We start from the raw sequence: 25,772 nt of genomic DNA, 5'->3' as shown, positions 1-25,772 counted from the left end.
GATGAAAGATGAAACTGCAGCAAAACAGCATGGCAAGTCCAAAAGATCTACTAGTGCATAAATCTACTAGAAAAACAACAACAACAATAACAAAAAAGATAGAAAGAATTAACAAGCTACAATAGAAAGTTATGTGTTTAAAGCAGTAGATTATAAACAGGGTGGGAAATGTTTAATATGTGTCCTCCTGAAGAGCAGTCATCGTCTTTTACATTAAAAAAAAAAAAAAAAACAGCTGGTATATTTTCACAGCATCTAGATTTATTTATGGTATAAAGCCATAGAACTGTAATATTATTACTCCTTTCCCACCCTGGCAGAGAATAAACATGAATTTAGAAGCACAGTGGAGTGAAAACAAAGAAGAGGAGAGAGAAAAGGCAGCAGAGAAAGACAGAAAAGGTGAATACAGAGCTACAGAAGTGTTTATTTAGCATGCTACAGAGGTAAGCAGAGTACACACAAAATGAAATTAAACAACCATCAAACCTCCCAACTTTGTTAGAAAATTAATTTTTAATTGTGCCGCTTTCAAACTATACTGAATTTTACATTTCTAAAGATGTAAAAACTCAACTAATAGAAAATATACATGACCATTCTGTCTACATAGATAACAGAATCTATGAATTTTGAAACTAAGTACATCAATTTCAAAAAGTATTGGTCATTTAACAGAATCAACAATTCAGATTGACAAGAACTGTTCAAATAAATTTGACCTGTAGATTCTGAGCCATGTTTTTATTAAAGTCAGATCTATTCCTAAATACAAAATATTTTGAAGATTTATTAAAACTGAATATTACAATGCAAGGTAAATTAAGACTAAAGGCACATAAACTTTGGTCCCACCTGGTTGTCAGTTTTCCAAAACTGCCACAAAATTAATCTTCCTGCAAATTTTCGCAGTTCACTTTCTCTGTCTTTGAAAAATACATGCACCAGTTCCTGAACTAGCTAGACCAGTCTGCACATGCTCAGAAATCCACAACCATATTCCAAATCTTAATTACAAACTAAGGATGGCAATATATATTTAAATGCACGTAAGTCATGTCAACTTCAAAAACATCTACGAAAAATATTCAGCCACAAACAAGACATTACTTAGTGCTGACATTTATATGATACGTCCCACAAGAGTGTGTACAAAAAGGTTAAGATTCCACAATGCTTTCCACATAGGGCTCAAACTTACAGAAATCACTTTGTTGTCTTAAGAAATTAATACGCTGCATCTTATTAACTTTAACTAATGCCTACATTCATAACTGAATCTAGACCAGAATTCTGAGATACAAAAGGCCAATGTTTTTTAAAAAGCAACAAAGCCTAAGGTATTAAAAATTAAAAATGCTGCTTTATTCTTTCAATATCCAGTATCTGATTAAATAAAGAAATGTAATAAGCCAATAATTCAAAGTAAGTTCCAAGCAGGAGAAACAAAAACTTAACCTTTTTACACACCCCTGCCTAAACATATTTTAATTCCCTTATAACAGTGTGCCCTAGACAACCAATTCCTTTTTTCTAGTAAATGCATAATAGCAACACTAGTTTTCCTTTTTAAGGCACGTATGTCAACTAAGTTGAATAAAGAAAGCAAAATTAAACTGAAATTTTAAACAGACAATCAAAATGGCTTCCCTATTGAACAGATGATGTATAGCAGTTCATAACTCTGCCTTTACATATGCCATTTCATTTTACAACCAAGGAATGATAACAGCATGTAAAAACAAAAACAAGAAACAACGAAAGAAAATCAAACTCTGGTCCCCACTTTTCTGAACAGTCAATAGGTGATGACACCAACAATGGATTCACCCTCAATCTTCTTTCTTTTCTTAAATTGTTGATTTGGAGAAAGACACTCTCAGATGATGGTTTTCACCAAGGTTATAATTATGCAGATCAATCAAGGCCTGAATAGCTTCTTCCACTGTGGCCATCTGAAGAAGAGCCATTTTGTGATCTCTTCTGAAACAAAATTATGAAATTAGACACTTCATAAAGGTAGGAAGTGCTTAAATACTCGAATTGTGCTAACTTTAGATTAACAATTTTCTAAAATCCAAGAGAATGATTAACTACTTGAGGAAAATTTTTACTTCTATCAAGTCACTAATTTAAAAGATAAGGAAACTTGCTTACTGAAAAAATTTAAATGCTTTCACAGTGCCCCCAGTGTTAGCAAACAGTGTTCGGAGATCCTCTTCTGCTACTGAAGGACTAGGAAAATTGGACGGGAAGGGGGAAAAAAAGTAAAGATTAATAATCCATTTTGTATTTTCTTAAAATATATATTCTGAATAAACATAGTTTTAAAACTTACGGAATATTAGACAGGTGAAGAGTTGCAGAAGGAGGAAAAATGTTCTGAAAATTTTTGGATCCAGGCTTCTTAAAACGATGCAATGGGGAATTGCCAAAATCTTTTGTTAGCCCTTGATCATCAAGACCCTCTCGAGGTAGTTGTACGGTCTGATGTTTAGAGAGAGTAACACGAATAATTTTTCCATACATTTTCTGTCCATTAAGATGATTCATAGCTAAAGGAGAAAAAACGCATATTAAGACAAAAACTATCAGCTCTCAAATGAAAATAATTCTAATTTTAAAACAGCTTAAAATCTGTATTTTCTTAGGATTTTAAAACAAACCATGGATTTATCTTATCGTGCCCACTGATGATTAAGAATTAAAATTCTATTTTCATTTTTATAAGACAATGTATTACTGGCCAAAAAGCCAGCTACTTTCATATAACAAAATTTGGATTATACTCCTCTGTCTTCCCCAACAATCCTGATAAATCATCATTTTTAGCTATCCAAGAAAGAAATTTAATATTCATTCTTTCTGTCTACCTTCTGCTGCTCCATATTTAACCATTAAATCCTGTGATATTTTCCCTCCTAATTATCTCTCAAACAAAAAAACCACATAACTCACTCTCATTTGTCTTCCTATTGGATATCTCCAATTCATTCAATACACAAACTACTAAAATGACTTCCAATAAATTACAATTGTCACTATTTGCTTAAAATCCTTAAAGTCTAAATTCATTCTTTATCATAAATTATGCCTTTCTTAAGCCTTACATATCTCCATCTCTCTGAACTGGTATTTATCAATGATATGCAGCATCATCCACTACATCAGTGTTGGGAATAAAGTAGTAAGATACCTTTGTAGGCACTAGGGAAGAAGTATCTCTGTACTCCTTGCATTTTATGCTCTGACTGCAGAAAACATTTATCCTGACCCTAGTTTCTCTTACTTTTATTCTTATGTACATGTTTTTTCTAATAATTTCGTATACCCTTTATTTTCTCTCAGTCTACTCATTCTTCAAGATCACGTATCCAAAAAGATCTAACTTGTGAAACAGACAAGATTTATGGCACTGTGATATTAACTGAAGCTTACTTGATAATAAGTGAGCAAATTTTAAAATGTCTCTTACATGCTTAAAAATACTCTACAAATTGTTCTATCAATTCTGCTGTTTTGTGCTCAATATGAAAGTTTGAAATCCACTATGACAGATTTGCTAGTCTACCTACAGTTCTACCATTTATGATTTACAGTATGTAGTTTGAGTGTATTTCACTAGGAACATAATATATACAACTGTTATCTTCCTAATGAACTAAATCTTTTAATATTCATCACACTAAATTTAAGTTTCTTTAGATTACTATTTGCCCAATATATATACATTACTTTTAACCTTTCCTTTCTTTTTTTGCTTCTTGTGTTTCCTACTAAGTATTACTCAGCTTTTAAATATGTTCACAATGGAGTATGTCTCACTGCCAGGTAGCTCTGAATTGTCACATTCCCACTGGCTCTAACTATCAGCAATACATGCATGACTATGTCACTGGGCAGGTGGGACGGTACCATCTAGTTCAACCTGCTCACCCAATGGGACACTCACGCATGTACCATCAGTGGCTCGAGCCAGCAGGAAGGTGTTAGAAAGCCAAATCTGACTAATTTTTTAATTGAGAAACTTACTCTCTTTTATTTGCTATTATTTTTGATACATCTCAAAATTTTTTTATCTAAATTTTATACTATGTTTTCCCCCTCATCTCCTATCATTTGCTATTTTTAGCTCCTTTCCTTATTTGTTTTGGGGAAAAACATTATAAAAATCAATCCTATTACTCTTAAGAGACCAGCAGTAATATCTCAAAAATGTGACTTACTGCTATCAAATACTTTTAAACTATGGAAATAAAGCCCAAACACATGCTTTAAAAATGCTCAAATATGTAAACACAAAAGTACTATAACATCTACTCACTTTATATTTTGATATAATTTAGTAAAGGTCTGTCATGATCAAGAACTACGTAAATTTTTAGATGACAATTGTATATTAAATTAAAATGGGGATATTTTTAACTGTAATTCCTAAAAACACAAATGAAAAAACTAGGTATCTATTTTATCATAAAGAAACTACTCTCACGTTTTACTAGAATTCACTTCATCTTTGAAAATCAGTGTACTACTTTTTAAAGAAAAAAATTTACAAATTATATCCTTAAAATGTCCAATTAAAAATATCAATCTGTTAAATAGGGTTACGGTACAAAGTTCATCAAAGAAACATCTTAATGCTTGCAAACTAAAATTGATTTAGCAAAGCTTCTAAGACACAAAATAATCAGCACTCATATTTAAAAATTTGCTACTATATATCTTAATTTTTTCACTACGTACTTCTTAATCAAGGCATCTGCCTATAAAATGAGTATTTCCATATATAGTTCCATAAAACTCAAAAAGGGTGAGAACAGAGCACAGAAACAATGCATATTTAATCTTGTAAGTCTCTTTATTCTTCTCCATAACAAATCCTAGTTTTGTGAACGATCAAGATGTATCACAGGTATTTCTAAGATGTATGTATTATACATATTTCTAAGAAAACAAAATCTATCCTAGCAGCAGTGATAAATGAAAACAATGCTACATATAGCCCAAAAAACAAGTAAAATTTTAGTGATACCTTATGAAACAGGGGTTACATGATTTACATGTATAAAAACTGTGATGATTCTATGCAAAGACAGACTTTAAAGAGGCAATGAAGGTAAAGTAAGTTCATAATGGCAAGGTCATAATCTAATAGGACTGTCTTTACAAAAGGAAGGGATAAGTGGCTGGGGATTTAGCTCAGTGGCATAAGTGCCTGCCTTGTAAGCAGGCAGTCGTGAGTTTGATTCCCGGTACTGATAAAAACGAAAGGACAAAAACAAAAACAAAAACAAAAACAAAAACAAACAAACAAAAAAAAAACAAAAGGAAGGGATATTTTTTCCCCCACTCTGCTTTCACAGTGGAAAGCTGACAAGGACATGGGGGTAAGAAGAAAAAGAGAATGGAGCCCTTTCCAAAATATAAATCTGCTTATACCCTGATCTGGAACTCTACCATCCAAATATTTTTAAATAAATTTCTGATGTTCAAGCCCCACAGCAAAGTACTTTGGTATCATACTGTTATGATAAAAAATAAACTATCACTTAAAAGAATCTTTACCTAAAACAAAACCTAAGGCTTCTGAGATTCTACCTCAGGTACTTCTCCACCATGAGGGAAAACCATCTATATCTCAAATAATGACAAAAAACAAAATCAAATACTTTAGACTGCTTTGTTGAGTATGTCAAATGCTGGTCACAGTAATGATTATGCTCACTAGAGCACAGAATTCTGTATACACAAACTGAAAATGAAAACATACACTAAACACTTAGGAAAACAGAAAAACAAATGCATTCAGCATGGTAGTGGACACTATAACCCCAGCACTGAGGTGGGTGAGGTAGGATGTTAGCAACATCTGAAGCCAGCCTAGAATACACAGCAAGAACCTATCTCAGTGCGGGGGAGGGGAGGTAAATTAAAATGAGGATTTTTGAACACAGGCAATTAAAAGTATAAGCGATTTCTTAAGTCACATAAAGTGGTTTATTGTTATTCAAGGTTTATATGGTGTTTGAATTGAGAACTGAAAATGTGCATGTAGGTAACAAGTAGTTTAATCTTACCAAGCTGTGATTGATTTCCATCAGCCATCTGTATTAGAGCACTGTCTTTCTTATTGTATAAAATCTTCACGCGCTGCACATCTCCATAAACACCTTTTTTGGAGTCACAGAGAGGTAATCCAAAAATGGAATTAATTTTACATTAAAGCTGAAGACTATCTTTCTGACATATCAATGAAACATTCAGACATCAACATGATCACTCATTCAATCTCATCATTCTCACAAATGAATAAAGAAGATCAAGATTTTGAACAGTGAATTTTGAAAAGAATAATTTCTGATAAACCCTCAAAGCTATGTGAATGATATTAAATTAAAGAACATGCAAAATAAATCAGCATGCATTAAAACAAATTTTGTGTCTATGGAGAGTTTTAAATAGCAAAGAAAAATAGCAAAAGATTTACTATTCAACTTTAAGCCAAAGTGCTAGCTACAAATAAGAATTAAGGTGAAACAAAAATCAAATCAATAATAAAAGTATAGTGCTAACAATAACATACCGAAGAGGGTAAACAGACTTTGGGGCGTAACCATCTTTAGAAGGAGAGAAGAGCAAGCAGCGTAAGACAAGAAGAGAGAAGAGTCGAGGAAGAGCGGAGATGAACAGATCATCCATAACGAAGGGTGGTTCCCGCAGAATGGTGAGGTGGTCATGGATCATGGTTCAAGGCGGTTAATTGGGGCAAGTTGGTCCGAGGAACATTTGTTCAAGCACAGAAGCATGAACATAGGGAATGGAGACAGGGAATGAAGACAAGGACAAGGAAAATAAAGGATAAGACAGGGAAGGGAATGGGCATTTGGGAAAAGACAAGGAAAGGGAAGGTGAACACACAGGGAAAAGGATGAAATGGGGAAGGGAAACAGCAATGCAGAAGAAAAAAATAAGGAATCGGGGAACAAAAAAAAAAATAAAATAGGTCAGTACATAGGAAATGCAGGAATTTGGTCAGAAAAATGGTTGGTTTATGTACTGTACAAGAAAAACTGAGTAAAATGTAGTCATCCAAGACAAATATGGATAAAGTACATCTATATCAAAGAGTAAATTACAGCATTTCATCTCAACATAGGGAAGGAAAGCATGCATAGGAATTTTAAACTTTGAACTTTAACTGCATAAGCATGGCTGGTTATGAAATGCAGGCAAGTCTTAAAAATTAAACTCTGATCCAAACATTTTAGTATGCAGAACTGTAACAATATTAAATGATAAAATAAGCTTAATGCTCATATTAACAGAGGCCAATTAAAATAAAACATGTTTAAATTAGACATCATTAACTAATACTTTAAGCTTCCCACATTTCATACCAGCTTTCATAGCAATCAAAATAAAATATATCAGACATAAAATGTACAACTAAAGAAAATAACAGCAATTTTATTTAACAAGAAAGGGAGGGAGATAAAGTTGAAAAATATTTTTAGAAGACAATGACTAATAACTGCAAAGAAAAAATTACTAAGAAAGACTGGAAGAGTGCCTCGTCAAGATCTTTGGGAGAACCTTCAAAGAAAAATGTATTAGAGTAGTTCACATAAAATAAGATTTAAAAAAAAATGCAATGACACATAAGCATGAAATGAACAAGCAAATAATTAGAAAAGGCAAAGAGCAAAATTGTTTTATAGTTAAATTTGCAAATTACATCACATTTGCCTTTGAGAACAACAAAATGATACAAAGCCAAACTATAGTACTTCACCATATTTTTCTTAGGAAAAATAGGTACTTAGGTTAAAAATACATACATATATAAAGAGATATGACTGTCTAAGGAAACAAAATATTACCTAAACAAGTACACAGATTTTATTCAGAAGTAGAAACACAGAAAATATTCTGGCTAATGAATGTACATTAAAAAAAAAAAAAAGGCAAGTGCAAAATGAAATAAACATGAAAAACTTCCACAAATGAAATGGAGTTAAAGAATAAACATTAGAAAATTATTGCACTAACCTCTTCATTTAAATTGCTAACCAACAGGACAGTATTGCCACCAGCTGAAACTCCAGGCATACCCACTCGGCCAGCGGCAGCTGCTGCAGCGGCTGCAGCAGCATTTGGAATAGCCAAAGGACTCAGAGCTCCTGGAACAGCTGCAACAGGAAGCCCTAATTTTAAAATAAAGCATATTTTACGAAACACACACAAGTCGTTTATAAAGACCAATTTAAGCACGAAGCCTGCGTGGCTTACGCCGACCACTCCAAACGATTCCTGAAAATTAATTTTTACAATGTTTAGAAAAATGGTTTGCTGATGTGCAGTAGTTACAGAAAAGTATCTGGTTTTAATGGAGTTACTATTCGAACTAATATACATACCTGTATTATGTTAAAAAATTAAATACAAAATACTCCACCTCCTATGGAAAAGCAAATAAAGCATGAAGAATGTATTTCCAAGTCAAAAGATTTGACAAATTGATTCCGTGGTTTACAGTGAAAGTCAAATATGAAAATTCAAGTATGAAAAATGTTGCCTTCAGCATAATGGTAAATTGTCCTTTTTCTACAAGTGCTATCATCTTCTTCGTAAGCTCACACTTGGAATAAATTACTGCTTACAAAACAAATAGAGTTAAGTCCCTTAGTTTCTAGAGACAAATCACAAGTCACTCTAGTAATCTAAAGAATTTAACAAAACGTGTTTGCCTTCTTCATTCTACATTTAAGTAATTACAATAAACACAAGTTCCTGAAACTACAATCTCCAGTAGAAAGAACAAAGTGTCACTCTTATCACGGACTTTTATTTTTTCTTAAAATAGTTTGCCTATTATTGACATAGTTTACAAGTATTAAAAGAATTCATTTAAACTCAAACATTTGTTACCTTTAGTTTCAGAGATATTCATTTAGTCCAACTTTACAGAAAGTATTACGTATGACCTTTCACTGGCAGTCTAAAGAGTTAAGACTCAAAATTCTTAAAACTTATGACATAAAATTTTCTCTCCAGTCTCCACTTAATTCAGCCTTAATCCTTTCTCTCAAAATCCATCAGTGGAATGTTAATACTGAGATTCTTGCTCTGAATGTGTATACTTTATAGATCTTTGCCCATGGCATGTTTGGCACACATTCTTTCTTATTTTTCTAGATTTTTTTTTTTTTTAAATTTTAGAAAACCTTCAAAAAAAAAAGTAAAAGAGACTTGAATAATTAACTTTAATATACTATTAATCAGGTATAACAAACACTTAAGGACAATCTCATTCACGCACTCATTTTAAAGTAAATCACAAGAATAAGGATCTTCTCATTTTAAAATAGAAACTCTCATGTCAATTGTTTATTAATATGCATAGTAGTCTTCAGTGTCTTGTAATTGACCAATGAGGGTCTTTCAACCAACTATTAAATTGCATTACTAACTTTTCCATATTAAATACTATAGTTCTCATTATGCTTCCTAGATTGCTTCCATTTACCATTTGATGGATATTTTCATTTTTTTTGCATGCAAGTAAAGATACATTTCTAATTCCTTCTGCATTCTCTTGCAAAGTAACCTTACACTTAACACCATACTTCAGCATTTTCAGACAGCTTTAGATGAATATATAAGATTCAACTTAAGTTTACAAGACAATTATTTAACTGTGGAATTTTCAGATGTAGTCAGTATAATTTCTTGCCCTGCCTTTCTGGTTATCTCTTAGCACAAAAAAGTAACTTTAATTCTGTTAAACTTCATACTTGTTAGAAGATCCAGAGCTGATAGCAAAAACCAAACAAAAAACAAAACACCAACTACAATACATGATGTGAAAAAGACTTCAGTTCAAAGCCTCAAAAATCCATTTTATATAAAAAAAAAAAAACTTAAAAAAGCAAAATAGGTATTTGGCATTTTCCCATAGTAAAAAGACTGAATTGATTTCACTTTTTAATGGTTTTATTTTTCCATTGTAACAGTTGAGAAATGATTCTGATAGTATGGTAACTGAAGAATTATAGCTAAGTACAAAATTAAACAATCTTTCAAATCACTAGCGTTTTCTCTGTGTATCTCTTGACTCGTATCATCTGTTAAATTACTCATTTTCATGTATGAGAATTGTCTTGAACCTGTGTATCCCACAATAAAGAAGCTCTGAAAAGTTTTGGTACCAGGACCACTTTTATATTGTTCACTAAAAACCAAAAGGGCTTCTGGTTCTAGGTACTGATATTTGTCATTATAGAAAAACAAACTTTTATAGAGCACAAGAACACACAATCACACATTCTACTAGTTTTCTGAATAACAAAGAAAACTCCGCTATATGCCACATAACAGTAGGAAAGGCAAAGTGCATTTCAGTATTAGTGTGAAGAAAATATTTGACTTCACAAGACTTCTTGACTGATGCTTTCTTTATATATATGGATTGTTAAAAAAAATAGTAAGAAATTTAATACTACCTGTTCACGTCTCAAAATTACTAATTCATTAAACACATAAAATTATTTATTTAAATTTAGTATCAATGTATATATACTGGCCTCAGGTTGATGTATATACATTTCTACCTTATCAATATATAATTAAATATATCTAATGAAAACTACTTACCAGAAAATTCAAAGATAGTAGAAAACTTGTTCAAAAATACAGGCACAATTGTTTTTAAAATATTTTCCCTTCACTGAGTTTTTCAGTAAGAGATAACTTGATAGCGATACTAAATGAGAACATTAAGTCTTATTTAGGAAAATCAATCACTCAAAATTGCAAGAATTAAAATGGTAACTGAGAACTGAAAGTGTAGGTTAAAGTAGCTGGGAGTTCATGCCTATGATCTCAGCACTCTAGAGACTGAGCTAGGAAGACCATCATGAGTTAAGGTCAGGTTGAGTTACACAGTGAGATCCTATCTCAAAAAAACAGCCTTTTTAAAAACTGTGCAAGACCCAAAACCCATTCCAACCAAAATAACCTTAACCTTCTTCCCAAAGGTGGTAAAAAAGCGAGAAAAAGCTGTATTTTAATGAATTATACTGTCCTTTGGTAAAGTCTGTTAATTTTCCCATAAGGTGGGACTCAAAACAGATGCAATTTACCTACTTATATTAAGGAGTTAATAAAAACCTTACCAAAAAATGTAATATAAACTGTACAGCTTCCATTGTCTGTATAACTGTCTAAGTGCTAATTAAAAATTCCATCACTTATCCATGTATTTCTGCCATGCTGGACTACTAGATGAGAACAGATTTTGAACAGACTACCGAGATACTAAATCAAGTGACCTATATGATAAAAGGATTTTTCTGCATTTTTAAATAGTGTATAACACAAGGCAAAAGCACTGCAAGAGACAAGGGGCTGGGCATAATTAGCACATGTCTGTAATTCCAGAACTCTAGGAAGCTCAGGCAGGATGCTCCCAAGTTCAAGAGTACCTGGGCAACTAGTAACTAATCAAGACTGTGCGTCAAAATAAAAATTAAATGGACTACCAGAGTTTTACTTTAGTGTGAAGGTCTTAGTTTTAATCCCCAGTACAGAGACAGACAAACAGACAAACATGGGGCAGCCATCATCTGTCCTTGACACTACTAGTGATTTTTTCTTTTACTTATTCTTCCCTGGATCCATAACTTAAGAAAACCCAGGCTACATGCCTTTACACAGTTCTGAATCACTGAAGCAGTCTTAAGTTTTTAATCAGACTTCTCAAAGCCTCTGAGATTAAATTCCAAAACTGTCCTTCAATATATTCTTTTCTGAAAATGTGTATCAAATTTTTAAAAATAGAATCTAAATGTTTGTTGCAATAAAAATACAAAAACTTCTGAAATATTTTATAATGCATTTTTATAACAAATTATATACTTTGCATTGTTTTTCCATATTAATTCTCAACTATAAGATAATTTTACCATTGTCTCCTTGTGAAATTTGTAAAACATATTATACATATATCTCCATTAATTATTTTTACCTAGAGGATTAACGATTTACATCTTTAGGTAAGTGTATTAGTCTGTTTTTGGTTAAAAAACCTGAAGCTGTAAACTTACACACAAAGTTTATTTGGTTCCATTTTGGAAACTAAGACATTCAAAACTGGGAGGGCTCATCTTTTTTATCTCTAATGAGAACCTCCTTGTTACAGTAAGAGCAACAACATTAGGGTGGAAGTGTACGCAAGCCAGGAACAATCAGTTCCATTCTTTTAAACAATTTTCTCCCAACCATTCAAAACTCCCATGAGAAATAAGAAATACATTCTTTCAGAGCTCAGCACTCTTAAAAACTCAACAATCTCTCACGAATCTCTCTATCTTAGAGGTCCCAACATCTCTTAGCATCGCCACACTGGGGACTAACTTTTCAACACACTAACCCTTCAGATGCGAATCATACGTAAACTATCACTAAGATAGCAGGTATTCTAGGAAAAAAAAAAAAACTACTTATTAATAGAGATGATGAGGTAAATAAATACCTATTCCAGAATCAGCATAAGAACAGAGTATTTCAAAACAGCTTCTTCATAAATTGACATTTACTTAAGAGAAAGAAAATATCAAGGAATCTTTTCCATATCAAAATATCTTTCATCAGCTGGGCTATCCAGACATTTTGAGTAACAGCAATTTTATGTTTTTATTATTTCTGATACAATATTATTATTAACCCTTCCCTCCACTGAAACTGACAAGATACTCACTCATGTAGAGGAAAATTATATAAATTATTTATCAATCCTTCTTCCCTTCAGGCTATGTTTCACTGAAATCACAGGCATTCCAAAGTTTGCACATTCTAATTTAAGAGTAAAACTATTTTTCTTAATTCATCTTACTACTTATGGTTTTTAATTAACTTTTGGCAATGGTTTTGGATTTCTAAGAAAACTGAAGACATTACAGTTCCTACCTAAATTAGGCACCCAATGTTCCTTTTCATTATTAACATCATATATGAACATGATATAGTTGTAATTAATCAATCAATATAGACATAGTAACTAAAGTTCACCAATCACATTTCCTTAGAGTATACCTAACAATCGTTTTTTTAGGTTTAGCATCTTACTCTATTCAGTGATTCTGAAAGAGGTAGAATCTGGTTAATTCTTTTATTTTCTATTCTGAAACTTTCATTCAAAGTGATTTAGATGATATCTTTTTTCACTTCCCTGTTCAAAACATGCAACAGTTAATAATTATCTTATGCATTACTTCTATATTTAAGAGTAATGGTGGTGGGATTCCAAGGTTCTTTCTAATTCTTAAAGCACAGGGATCCCAGGTGAGAAAGGGAGTTCTTAGATTTCATGTACTAATTGAAGGTAAACAAGTACAAAGAATGGCAACTGCTACAGTTTTCTGAAAAAATTCATTCTTTATTTCCTACCTTCTATTCTGTTCTCTTCAGTTAAGAGAAAAACTACTACATTTGTAAGTGTGGTATAAAAAGTTCCTACTTCCAAAGTCTATTATTAAAGAAATAACAGGAATGTACTTCAGAAATTTTCGTTTTATTCATACTACATATAACTGTTGTCTGTTAAAACCACAAAAATCTCTTCTAAATAAAATGTACAATTTGATTTGTCTTCTATCAAAAAGCTAGAGCTAATTATCACAGAATTCATACTGGTTGGCATTAAAAATACTAAGGTTAGGGTAAATATGAGACAGGATCTTCAAGTAACTGTTAAAAAGGGAAAAGCAAAGGAAATACAAAATTAACAGCAAATTTCTTAAAACTATAGTTAAGAACAATTTAACAAGTAAAAATAATGTATCTCATTTAAGTAAGACCAGAGCACCCATTAAGAACTTTATAAAACTCCTATCCTAGATAGCTAAGGACTTATGAACTTCATTTAGGTTACATAGCAGTGATGGAAAACCTATAGCACATGAGCCACAGCACACTGTTTGTATCAATAAATGTTCTAAAAGGTTCACTATCGTTGTTCTACAGTAAGAAGTTTAGAGGGAATGAGTACTTATAAACTCTTACAATGATACAGCTGTTTCTTGTTCAATAAACTTTTTATGGACTGTTGAGAATTATTACCTACTACCCTGTGTGTGTGTGTGTGTGTGTGTGTACAGTGCTGTACAGCTCACTTATAAAGCCTCAATGTCTTCTTTTTGGAAAGCACACCTTATTTATAGAGTACTGCAATTTTTGCTGATTGTACTATATAGTACTATAATTTTATGTTGCTGTACATTACAGTTATGCAAATAAAAGCAAAGTCATCAAGCTTAAGTTTCCTTCAACCATTTCTTTGTTATAAGTACTGTATTATGATATATGTACTATATATAATTTCAACCAATTAATTTAATGATATAGCTGCAGGTATGTAACTTGGTTGTTAAATGAATTTTTTTCTGTTGCTTATGTCACAGCCATAGCCCATAATACATTTCAAGTTTTCAACTACCACAAAACATATTTCCTTACACCAGAAGAGAAAAAAGTCATTCTATTTTAAAACCAATTCATTCACATATTATTTGGACTCAATTGAGTAAGCTCTTTTAAGGATGTAAGTTCAAATTACTTATGAATAAATTAAAAATATATCTACCAATAAATTTTAAAACTAGACAGTTCTATCTGGTACACTCTTAAAACTGCTTTTCTAAGAAATATTTTACAACTTAAAAATTAACATTTCAAATATTCAAGCAAAGCACAGGTAGTTTAGTAATGTAAAGGACTCAACATCATTTTCTAAGCCTGTGCAGCACATGGAGAAGAAGGTATATTCAACTACAGTTTATATCACCACAATCATGGGTAAAATGCTGTGCTAAAGTTACTAGATAGGAATTTTATCACTAATATAATTTAAGGACCAATTCTTATATACATGGTCTACATACACATCAACCAGTAACTAAAACAATGTTATTTGATGAATGGCTGAATTTACTGTTTTTTCCACAAAATAAATGACACAAAGAACTTTAAGAAAACAGAAATAGAATGTAAGTAATTACTTTTAAACTATTAGCTTTCTAGTTATTCTTCTATTCTTTCTAGTTATGAGGGTGGAAAAAATTCCAAAAGGAATTTTGATAGGGGAGTCAAGTATTTATATGAAAATCAACTAATCCCTTTTATCATTACCAATGATCCAGAACAATCTCACTTCTTAGAAACTGATTTGCATTTTTGTAACTTTTTCCCTAGGGTTTCTTCTTGGAAAAGTCCTCAACTGCCTACATAACTGAAAGTAGCCATACTACTCTTGAAAATAAGCATTATTTCTTTTCTTTTTAAGGTCTCTGGTTATTGAATGGTTTGGGGAGGGGGAACCTAATAAATGAGATTTATCTTCCTAATATATCGAAGTTCTGAACAAACCTAATTTATTAAATAATATTTAAAGATCAACAATCTTGTTTTCTGCACACAACCACAAGATGCATAGGTATCACCTACATTAATTTTTAAAATATAGGATTACTGCTATTATCTCAGTGCTACAATGCTAATTTCAAATTTGCACAATCTTAGCATTTTTCCCATTACTCCACTGTAATAAAATATGACAGCATATATAGGATATTTTACCAAAAGTATTTTTATTTAACCCATCTTGCAGAAAGTTCAAAAAGACCAAAAAGGCATAGAATATACATATATATTTGTATAAGAACATCTAAAATAACTGAGTAATTCGGTTGTATTTTTCACAACTAGCCATCAGACAGAAGTGATATGTAAATAATTCTTATTTACTGAGAAAATACAAAGAACATTTATAAAGTGTTCAGTCAGTTATCAGTCCAATTATTTAAATACAATAATGAACAAAAATTGCACATTCTTTTTGTTAATTTTTGTAAGATAATATAACAGGAAATATAAAAACAACAATCAATGTAAGAATTAATTGGTTGAAATGACACCAGTCCTAGCAATGCTATGGTTAGTCATGTAAACAAACACACTGTCAGAGTGCTGCTTGTGGTAAACTGTCAAGTGGTTAAAAACTCAAGTATCTGATACTAATTATTATGGCTTGTGTCTACATGTCCCCTTCAAAGCCTCCTGGAGTCACAGGTGAGGCTTTTCAGAGGCTCAATCTAGAGAATGTGAAGCTGAGATTAAGTGTGTTGCGTGTAGATTAAGGATGTGTGATTATTAAACTAGTCCACTGATTGATTTTGCATAGTTCTGGGTGGCCAAAAGGCAGGTAGTCCGGAAGTGACAAAGGGAGACACAGCCTGCTGTTCACAGCCTAGTCACCTGCTGCTTCCTAGCTGCTTAGTTGCCTTCTGCCTGCCATTAACTGTGTGATGCCATCCTGCCTGGGAGTCAGCTAACTATAAACTGAAATCTTTACCAACTGTGTGTTACAATAAACCTCTCCTCTTTTTACTTTCAGTATCAAGTATTCTGCCTTAGCAACAAGTAACTAAGACACTTATTATACCTTTGGAGCATGTTAGTTTACATGTTAGCCTGTATTTTTTAAAAATGCAGAGAACAGAGAAATCATGTTAATATGACACTACCAAGAAACAAACCAGTCTAACTTTTCTCAAGTACAACTAACTGAATCTATTAAGAATGGAACCGAAATCTGTAGTAGAGGGAGAAAAGGTTCAATTGAAAGACTTGGTAGGATCCTGTTCTCAAAAAAGCCTTAAAAAACATTTTTCACATTATGGGAGACTTTCATATGGACTGGGGTTTGTTGATGACACTCAGTAACCAATCTTGGCTCCATCAACTTATCATATAACTTTGTAAGAAAATGTGTTTTAGAGATCTTACAGTAATATTTGAAATGCCATGTTACAATGTCAAGATCTGCTTTAAAATACAATAGAAAAAAAAATACAACAAGTGTGAACACTGTTGAACCAAAATGATACATATGTGAAATTTATTCTATCGGTACATGGTAATGGAAATCTTCAAAAAAAATTTTAAACTATCATTTGAAAGTAACTAAGAAAAAGCTCTCTAAATTACTTAGGTTTGTATTAATCATATGCATCAAATGTATGAAGGAAAGTAAAAGTAAACTGAACTTAATGACTAACACTGCATTAATAGAATTATATAGATTTAAATGACATAAAGTATTGAGATACAGTTCAATGACTACCATGAATGTCTTTTGAAGATACTATTAGTTACTCCTCTAAAAGCTAAAATTTAGCATCTAAAAATTTACAAACTTTTTCAATGGCAGTAATTTCCAACTCTCATTATATAGTAAAAGCACTCTGGAATCTTAAAAAACTATGAATGCCCAAGTCCTACTCCCACCGATCTCAGTGCTTGGTGATTTCAATGTGTAGGAAGTTTTTATCTCTACATAGTATACCCCTTCTAAATTAAATACAATTTTAATATGACAAAATGATCACTACAATGTTTCAATTTATAAACTCAAGAATTTTTGACCACCTTGTTCTTTGAAACACAGTATGTGAATGGACTAGTAGTCTGCCAGTTTGTGATTATGTATTTAGATGTCAGATTTCTAACTAATTACAAAACTCTGTATCCTTCTTTGAATAAATTACATACTCTGAAACATTGTGATTCTCTAGGACTAAAAGAAAGCAACAGAGAAATTGAATGATGGTCCTAATAATTACTGTTTAAAACAAATTTGTAAACTGACTAAAGTAATGAAACTCACCCAAATGACTAGTCAAAAAAAAAAAAAAAAAAAAAAAAAAAAAGGTAAACTGAACCTCCTCTCCCAATATTGAGCAGAAAAGTAATATTTTATATTGGCGTTCTTATAAAACCTATGAAATAAGGGGGTGTAATATTATTTCATTCTGAACAAGTACTGTTTAAGACTGAGCAAAACAATGAATGCTGTCAATATTAGAATGGTTGTTCTTTGAATTTATCTGATTATCAATTACAAGCAAAAGATTCAGTTTTTATTTCAAAGACATGACTTCACTAATGCAATACTGGATGTCCTTATAAAGAGTATCTGAAGCCAACTTTTAAAAGCGAAGTAGTAAGTAGTCACTAAAAGATAGTAATATACATCCAATTTCTAGGGGAAAAAAAAACTTCAGGTCTTATAAATGGATACAATTAACATGTATTTAAAGAGATGAATTACTTTAAAATGTTTTTTAAAAGACATTTTAAAGTACGTGAATAAAACTAAAGGCTCAGCTCAGACCAAATGTGAACATAATTCATTTAAAAATAATGTACATTCACATTTAAAGAACCCACACAACTAAATCAGAAACTGTAAATAGCAAATAAGCCTTTAAAAACAGTAAAGTATAACCTAACAGAAATGAACACTTTCCAATCAACTTACAATCCTATGAAAATTGGCTAATTTCATAAACCACTAGTTAATTTAAATAAATACCATCTTTCTAGGATAAAATGGCAGTATCAAAAATTTTCTTTGACTCACAATTTCAGTTCCAAAAATCTAGTCTAAGGCAATAAATGGGGCATGAAGTACACAGGATATTATAACACAAAAACATGAGACTAAATATTCACCTCCAAAGACATACTCATTGGCGTAACAATATGCAGATATTAAAATTGTTTTCAAAAAACCTCTAAGATACAACTGCAGTAACAATGTAACAAAACTATAGATACACTATTATTTTAACTTGGTACAAAAAATATTTATTAAAAAAAGAATTACACTAAAATACATGGTTGGACATCAAAACTAGAGAGTACTGTTTTATTTCTATTTGTTCCATTTAATTTTAATTTATTTTAGTTATGGTGCTAAGGACTGAACCCAGAACCTCAGGCATAGTAGTCAAGTGTTCTTTTACTGAGTTACAGCCCCCAACCCCTATTCAATTTTTTAAGTTATAGCTCCCTATTCTCAAAAACTATGCTTAAAATAAAAATCTAGTTGGGGATATAGCTCAGCAGTACAAACAGCTGCCTGACAAGTACAAGGTCCTGAGTTCAATTCCCAGTACAAAATATAAATAAATAAAATAAATAAAAATCCAGTTGTAACAAGATGCAGAACCATTTAAAACATGCAAAAGATGAAATCATTTTGGAAAGACAGGTGAACTCAATATATTTTCACAGTATCCCATTTTCTTGTCAGGCAGAAATATAGAAATAAAATATACTCTATTAAAAAGTTTCCACACAATGGGAAGGAAACATTAGACAAGTTAATTAAGAACCAAGCAAGGGCCTAAGGTTTAGCTCGTAAGAATGACTGCCTACCATGCTAAAGTGTTTGGCTTGTATCTAAGGCACATGCAAAACAGAATGAAAGCTCAGCAAAAGCTTTTAGTGGAAAAATGTAATATACTGAAAAAAAAAAGCATAGCTAGGGCTTCATAATCTTTATGAAGAATATTTTATTACTACATCTGTAAAAATCTCACCAAAACCTAAAGATCACAATAAAAATAGTAATGAATTTCCTACATAAAATAAACATGCCTTTGCATAGGATCCAAACACAACCAAGTATAACCAGATGGGCAAACACACACAAGTGCCTCAAGTTAAAAGAAGTATAATTATAGTAGTCCACTGTTTGATACTTGATACAGTTTTCTGCTATTTTATTCTTAAAACTGTTTTTTTAATGAGTTAAAAAAATTTTAAACTTCTTATAAACTATAAAATCTTGACACTGCCACCTACTTAATTTGGGTACTTTTAAAGATTCAATAATGTATCCCCAAGTGTTTATAGGAGAATGTCAAAGACATAGAAATTACCTTATTCTTTTCTACAATGCAACTTTTCTCAGTAAAGAGTTTAAAATCTAAAGTAAGATTTATACGCAAAAACCACGTATCAATTATTTTTTTCAATCTTAACTATTCCTTGAAAAAGTTGCACACCAAAAATTAGTCAATGTTATCAATTTGCAAGTTGAATTGAGGGAATTAACTACAGACCAATAGACATTCTGTCAAAAGAAAGTGTTAGCAACCTAAAGCATCTATTACAGTAACAACAAACAGCTACGGCTGGTGCCAAATATACTAGAAAATTAGAATAACTGATTTGTTTGAAGTCAATTACAGTGCTACCTTGGTTCACAGACTCAATTTTCTCCATGACTCCAGTCGCAAACGAACTAGATGAGAACCAAATCGAATTTCCCCTTAAGGTCAACACTAAACCATTATAACCATTAACTCAGATGATTGTCCAACTCAGTTGCAACCACAATTGTGCAGATAATAAACTTCATGAAACAAGGTACCACTGTAATTTCAAATACTAACAGCTCTTGCATATTTGTGTGTATGTATGTATACATAGACCTTAAAGGTTTATACCTCACTTAAAGATTAAATACTTACAAGTAAGTAGCATGATTGTTATACATCCAACTCAAGTATTTCCAAGCACCACTTTGTTATAACATTTTTTTTAAAGAATGATGGACATGAATTTATAGAACTAGTGTGTCGACCACCAATCTTGGATTCCCCATGGACACACTTTGATTTAAACAAAATCTTATACTGTCAATACCAGCAAAAAAGAAGTAATTTCTCAAAAACAGCAAGTAAAAGGTGCCTGTAAAATGCTATCTAAACTCGTAAATCCCTTTGTTCATTTTACTTATAAAATACAATTTTTCCTTATATTTTCTTCATCTTGATTCTGTCAACTGTCAGTTGTATATTTTTATATTGTATTTTTCTAAGGTGGCTCAATTCTACCACAAGACAAGGTGAAATATAAATAATGTGAATGAATAGCAAAGTAAGTTATACAGAAAATTTCTTCTAGTTTAAATTACTTAAAAGAGAGAATAATATGGGCTTTGAAAAAAATCCATTTACAATTCCCATCACCTGTTTTATCTATTAACATTTCACTGTTCCTATGAAGTGCAAAATTCAATCATTTTGACCCTAACAAATAGGCACAAGGGCCTTTGGCTGAGACTCAGGTATTGACAACAAATTTGAAGCAGAAGTATTTACCTAAAATCTCAAAAGTACTTTTTCATTTCAGCTTTTCTTTTGGGACAGCGGTGTAAGAAAGAAGGTAATGTAGTAAACAGAACAAAACTAAATTTAATCACATTTATCAAGAATACTTCACATTTTTTTCACATTAAAAGAACTCATAAAATTGAAACAATTTATTAAAGTCCAAAATAAAGAATTTATCATACTTACAGAAGTCAAATAAGCCTTCCCATTTAGCAAAATGGGAGAAAAGTGGTATTAGACAATAAAAATCATACCTAAAAGGGATGTCTCCTTGGCAAATGCTGCAGCAATAGCTGGGTCCAATGCAGGTTGTCCATCTCCAGATGGGAGATCAGGTCGAGTATAATCCCTACTTTTATCATTGTTGTATTTTACATTCAAATTCACAAGTTTTGAAAAATCAATCCTTAGTGTACAGCAAGCATTATAAATATTCTGACCATCTAGGGCCTGTAAAAGTGAATGAAGTACATTAGCAATCTTAAGGCATAAAAACATGTAAAAATGGGAAAAGGTTTTCAAATTTCACATATCACACTGCACTGTTCCTGCTGTAAATGTGTTAGTTTCCACCAAACACTATCTTCTTTGATTAGAAAATGCTACTTAACCTTTTAAAATTTTTAATAATTAATGCTAATACTTTTAACTAAAAGAACTATGAAAATGTAATCTTTGAAAACTTGTAAGGGTCACAAATACAGTCCATCTACCAAAGTTAGTATTTATTAATTTGCACAATAAAGTAACTTTATTATGACAGTATTTACACAAATTAACAGCTTTATAAGGTAACTATTGGTGGGAGTCATATTGTATGAAGTTGCCTCAGATCAAATAAATGTATCATTATAATGTATAATAGCGATTTCTATGAAATGTGGTAAAAATTACTATCTTAACATGAAATATTCAGCCTGAATCAGAATCCTTTGATGTGATTACAAACCCAATTCCAGGAAATTTCTGGAATAGAAGAGTATCAGGCCTAGGGCTGAAAGTCTAGGATTAGTTAGGTCATTCAAGTTATGTAACTCTCTAATACTCGATTTCATAATCTAGAAAACAAATGATAATGGCTAACATGCACAGTGTTGAGGATTAAATAAAGAACAGCATATGTGAAAGTACATCATGAATTATGGAAAACTATGCTGCAGTTATGGTTATGTTTTCTGCTGCTGCATCATCATCATTAGTCCATCTGGATATAAGCTAGGAACAAACTATAAAACAAGGAAATACAAGGTTAATTTTTCACTAGAAAAATAAACATGTCCTTTTATGGAGAAAGTAAATCTCTGGGTATGTAGTTTATACTTCAAATATCTTCATTCTCTAAAAAAAAATCTCTTCCCTTAATATAAAACCATCAAGTTTTACAGGAGTATACTTACCAAGCTGAACACTAACCTAAAAATAACTCAACAGAATTTCACCCATTACAACACAGTATTTGTTAAAACTCACAGGACTTCACACATCGAGTTTTGAATTACATTTGAGTTAAGCATGGTACCTATCGTCACATAAAAATAGAAGCCAGGTATCAATTATCACCCAGTATAATATAAACCAGTGAAGGTGAATCTTTTAGAGCTTTCAATGATACCAACAGTCTGCTGTGGCACAGCAGTGGTTCATCACCACTGATACAAACTAATCCAATACTCTGCTATAAAGGCAAACAAAACACTGTGAATAGACATTCACTAACTCATGTAACATATCTGTAAGGAAAATTTGAGTCAAAAACAATCTGTTTCAACACATTAAATGAGTATTAAAAGATGAACACCAAAATTTACTAATTTATTTTAACATTTTTTCAGTACTATATGTTTGTAATACATAATGATTACATTCTCCATGGGGTATTGCTATGTGTACAAAACACATCTTAATTTTTTTTTTTAAACTCTCCCCAACTTCACTCCATTTCTTGGTCTCCTTCACAGTTAGCAAACTTTTACTCTGATCTTTATATTTTGGATAACATCAAAGAGAAAATGGTTATCTTGTAAAAAAAAAAAAACAAAAAACAAAGGCATGGCTCTGAGAAACAATATCAAGGTTAATGCTAAAAGCACTCGAGGAAACTACTAACTCCTCAATAAATGGTCTTTTCTAAACTGGGTTATTTCCAAACAATACGGAAGTAGACTGCCAAATTATCTAACTGACAGAAAAATCCTGCAAAACATCTGACATTTTCCTTTTTAAATATTCAGAAAAACAGTTTCATGTAGGTAGAAGATACACGATTATACCTAAAGGGTAAAAGCTAGAGAAGTGAGCTAACAAAATGTAAATTAAAATAGTTTAACAACAGAGAATATGAAAAATAAGAGCTGAATGTACATGAAAACAGAAATTAAGGTATTTTCAATAGTTGGTTCAAGTAAGATGACTACAATTCGGGATGAAAATTAATGTAACCCCAGGAGATAAAAATAGCACATAAATTGTAGTTTGGCAATCAGGAATACAGTGAACATGCTGGAGAAAGATTTCTGACAATAAAACGCCAAATAATTTGCTCCAAGACTTTTGAACATGGTTACCTCACAATGAAAGTTTAGATAGAAAGCAAAAACAATCAGAAAAAAAAATGTTTAAAATTTATGGCTAAAATATGATCATCACATTGCAAGAAGTATGCTAAGACACAACGCACAATGGAGAAACACATATGTTAAATAGATTAAGAGCCACAAAAATATTTCTATTTTTATGTTAATGTTTATTTCTTCTTTCTATGACTTACTTTTCTGAAGAGACTGTTGGAAATCTGATTTAACAGGCGCGTAGAGAAACCTGAAAGCTCCAAATTCTTTAATTATCTGTCTAATTTTTACCAAGTCAGGAAAACACATCAAAACCAGAACATAAATTAGGTTTGTAACACTAATAAAATACTTTTGCCAATTATTTACCAACATAAAACTCCACAATGGCAGATTATGCAGAATTTTTGTAAATCATTCTGAAAGCATTAGTTTTATTAAAACTTTACTATTCATATAAAAAAACATGGAATACAAAATTCTAAATGCTAAAAGGAAGTAGAACTAAGTGTTATCTCAAAAAGAGTGTTCGTACATCTCTCCGAATTTCTCCATAAAGTAGTAAGCAGGCTGTAAGAAATAATACATCACAAGATTTTATTGTTGCAAAGTATTTTACTTCATTTTTAACTGCTAGTAACTTGATACAAAATCTAAAATAATATAAAAATAATCCAATGTTCACTAAATTAAAATGATCATATATCATTTTCATACTACCAGTATCTTTTATCTATTTTAGATATTTCTAACAGGATGCAATGTTACTTCTAATAATAAAGATAGAAATTAAGTGTCATTTCCAACTAATACATAAAAATGTAGCTGCACAAAACAACTTTCAGCCAGGCATGGTGGCATTTGCCTGTAAACCCAGCACTCTGAGAGGGTGAGGCAATAAAATCTTCAGTTCCAAACCAACACGAGCAACTCAAGACCATGACTCAAAGTTTTAGAAGGGTTGTGTGCCACATACTTAACAAGAACAAAAACATAAAACAAACAAACAACCCTAAAACAAAAAGCCCAGTGAATAGGAATGTCTTGCTATGAAGAACAGATGGGTATTTCTATGTACCAACATTAAAAAAGGTGGATTAGAAAACTGAAGAAAAATATCTTTATATAACTGATACACTCCAAGCCAATATCAGTAAGATTTTCTAAAAGGTATCAGGGTGTTTTCTTTCACAAACATGACGATCATTTACTTTCTGATAATCAAAATTGTTACTAATAATTCTGATTAACATCTAAATGTCAACACTCAAAAACTGCATCAAAGAACAAAGTAAAGATGGTATTCCCTTTCGTGTAACTTATAGTCTAAAAAATATAGACACTTAACAAATAATCACAAAGATTTTAATCTAGTTGAAAGGGTAAGAGAGATCTGATCTTTAAAAGAGGAAGATAACCAGAAGTTGGACAAGAGATGAAGAGGAAACACAGTATTAACAAATGCAATAGCAAATTGGAAGCCTCAAAAGAAGCCTCAGCATACGCAAGCTACTTAAATAAGCTCAAGTAAATCACTGAGTTGAGAATGGAAGTACTGTTGCTTTAAACTGAGATCATTCTTAGTACTTTGTGGATAAAGAACAGTGGTAAGGGACAACGTCAGAGTGGAAAGTTTAGTCAGAAGATCCATGAAGTACAGACTTGTTCAAAATGGTTGTTCGTGGACCACCAGCAGCCTACCTCACTCTAATGGATAAGATCTTGTGTCAGAATTTGCATCAGAATCAACACTGACATATCACAGCTAAAAAATATGCATATAATTTGGCACAACCACATAAAAGTCTCAAGAGACCAGAATTTTTAATAATACCTGTTCAGGATGGAAGCAAGAGAACGAAGGTCAAAAAGCAATTTAGGAGTCAGAACAAATACTCAGTAGAAGAAAGAAAAATAATTTCATGTTGACAATGAGACGGACATTGGTACCTTGTATGGAGATGCACAAGAATCGCCAGAAACAGAAGCTGAACAGAACCTAATTCTGAAGGTGACCAATGTGCTACTGGACTCCCTAGTCCAAAAAAGTGGTAAGAACACTAGGTATAACTCAACTGCTGGGGAGTAGGCGAGATTTCCCAGAAAATAGAGGAAGAATGTAGCAAGTAAGAAACCCTCAAAGCAGGATAAATGAGAAATGTCATGAAATAAAATGAAA

At 31.7% G+C, this 25,772-nt stretch overlaps 1 protein-coding gene across 5 annotated transcripts in view; it reads right to left on the bottom strand.

Annotated features, from left to right (window-relative positions):
- Positions 1–239: 239 nt before the first annotated feature.
- Positions 240–25,772, bottom strand: part of Ptbp2 (polypyrimidine tract binding protein 2) — a 61,505-nt gene continuing 35,972 nt past the window's right edge. For 2 of the 5 annotated variants that reach the window (XM_013142911.3, XM_023561360.2), the window contains exons 8-14: positions 21,281–21,476; positions 8,053–8,207; positions 6,587–6,620; positions 6,081–6,173; positions 2,339–2,555; positions 2,158–2,235; positions 240–1,983 (exon numbers count right to left, since the gene is read on the bottom strand). In XM_013142911.3, the coding sequence (XP_012998365.1) occupies positions 1,851–1,983; positions 2,158–2,235; positions 2,339–2,555; positions 6,081–6,173; positions 6,587–6,620; positions 8,053–8,207; positions 21,281–21,476 (906 nt within the window). In that variant the 3' untranslated portion in view covers positions 240–1,850. The remainder of the gene's footprint in view (positions 1,984–2,157; positions 2,236–2,338; positions 2,556–6,080; positions 6,174–6,586; positions 6,621–8,052; positions 8,208–21,280; positions 21,477–25,772) is intronic. The other 3 variants (XM_005007823.4, XM_003478952.5, XM_005007824.4) reach the window with 3 other exon arrangements.

Source organism: Cavia porcellus, unplaced genomic scaffold (genome assembly GCF_034190915.1).
Source record: "Cavia porcellus strain 051 isolate PalLab524CR breed Dunkin Hartley unplaced genomic scaffold, mCavPor4.1 scaffold_1, whole genome shotgun sequence".
NCBI lineage: Eukaryota > Metazoa > Chordata > Mammalia > Rodentia > Caviidae > Cavia > Cavia porcellus.
Note: the sequence above shows the minus strand (reverse complement) of the source record. Positions and strands in the feature narration are given on the sequence as shown.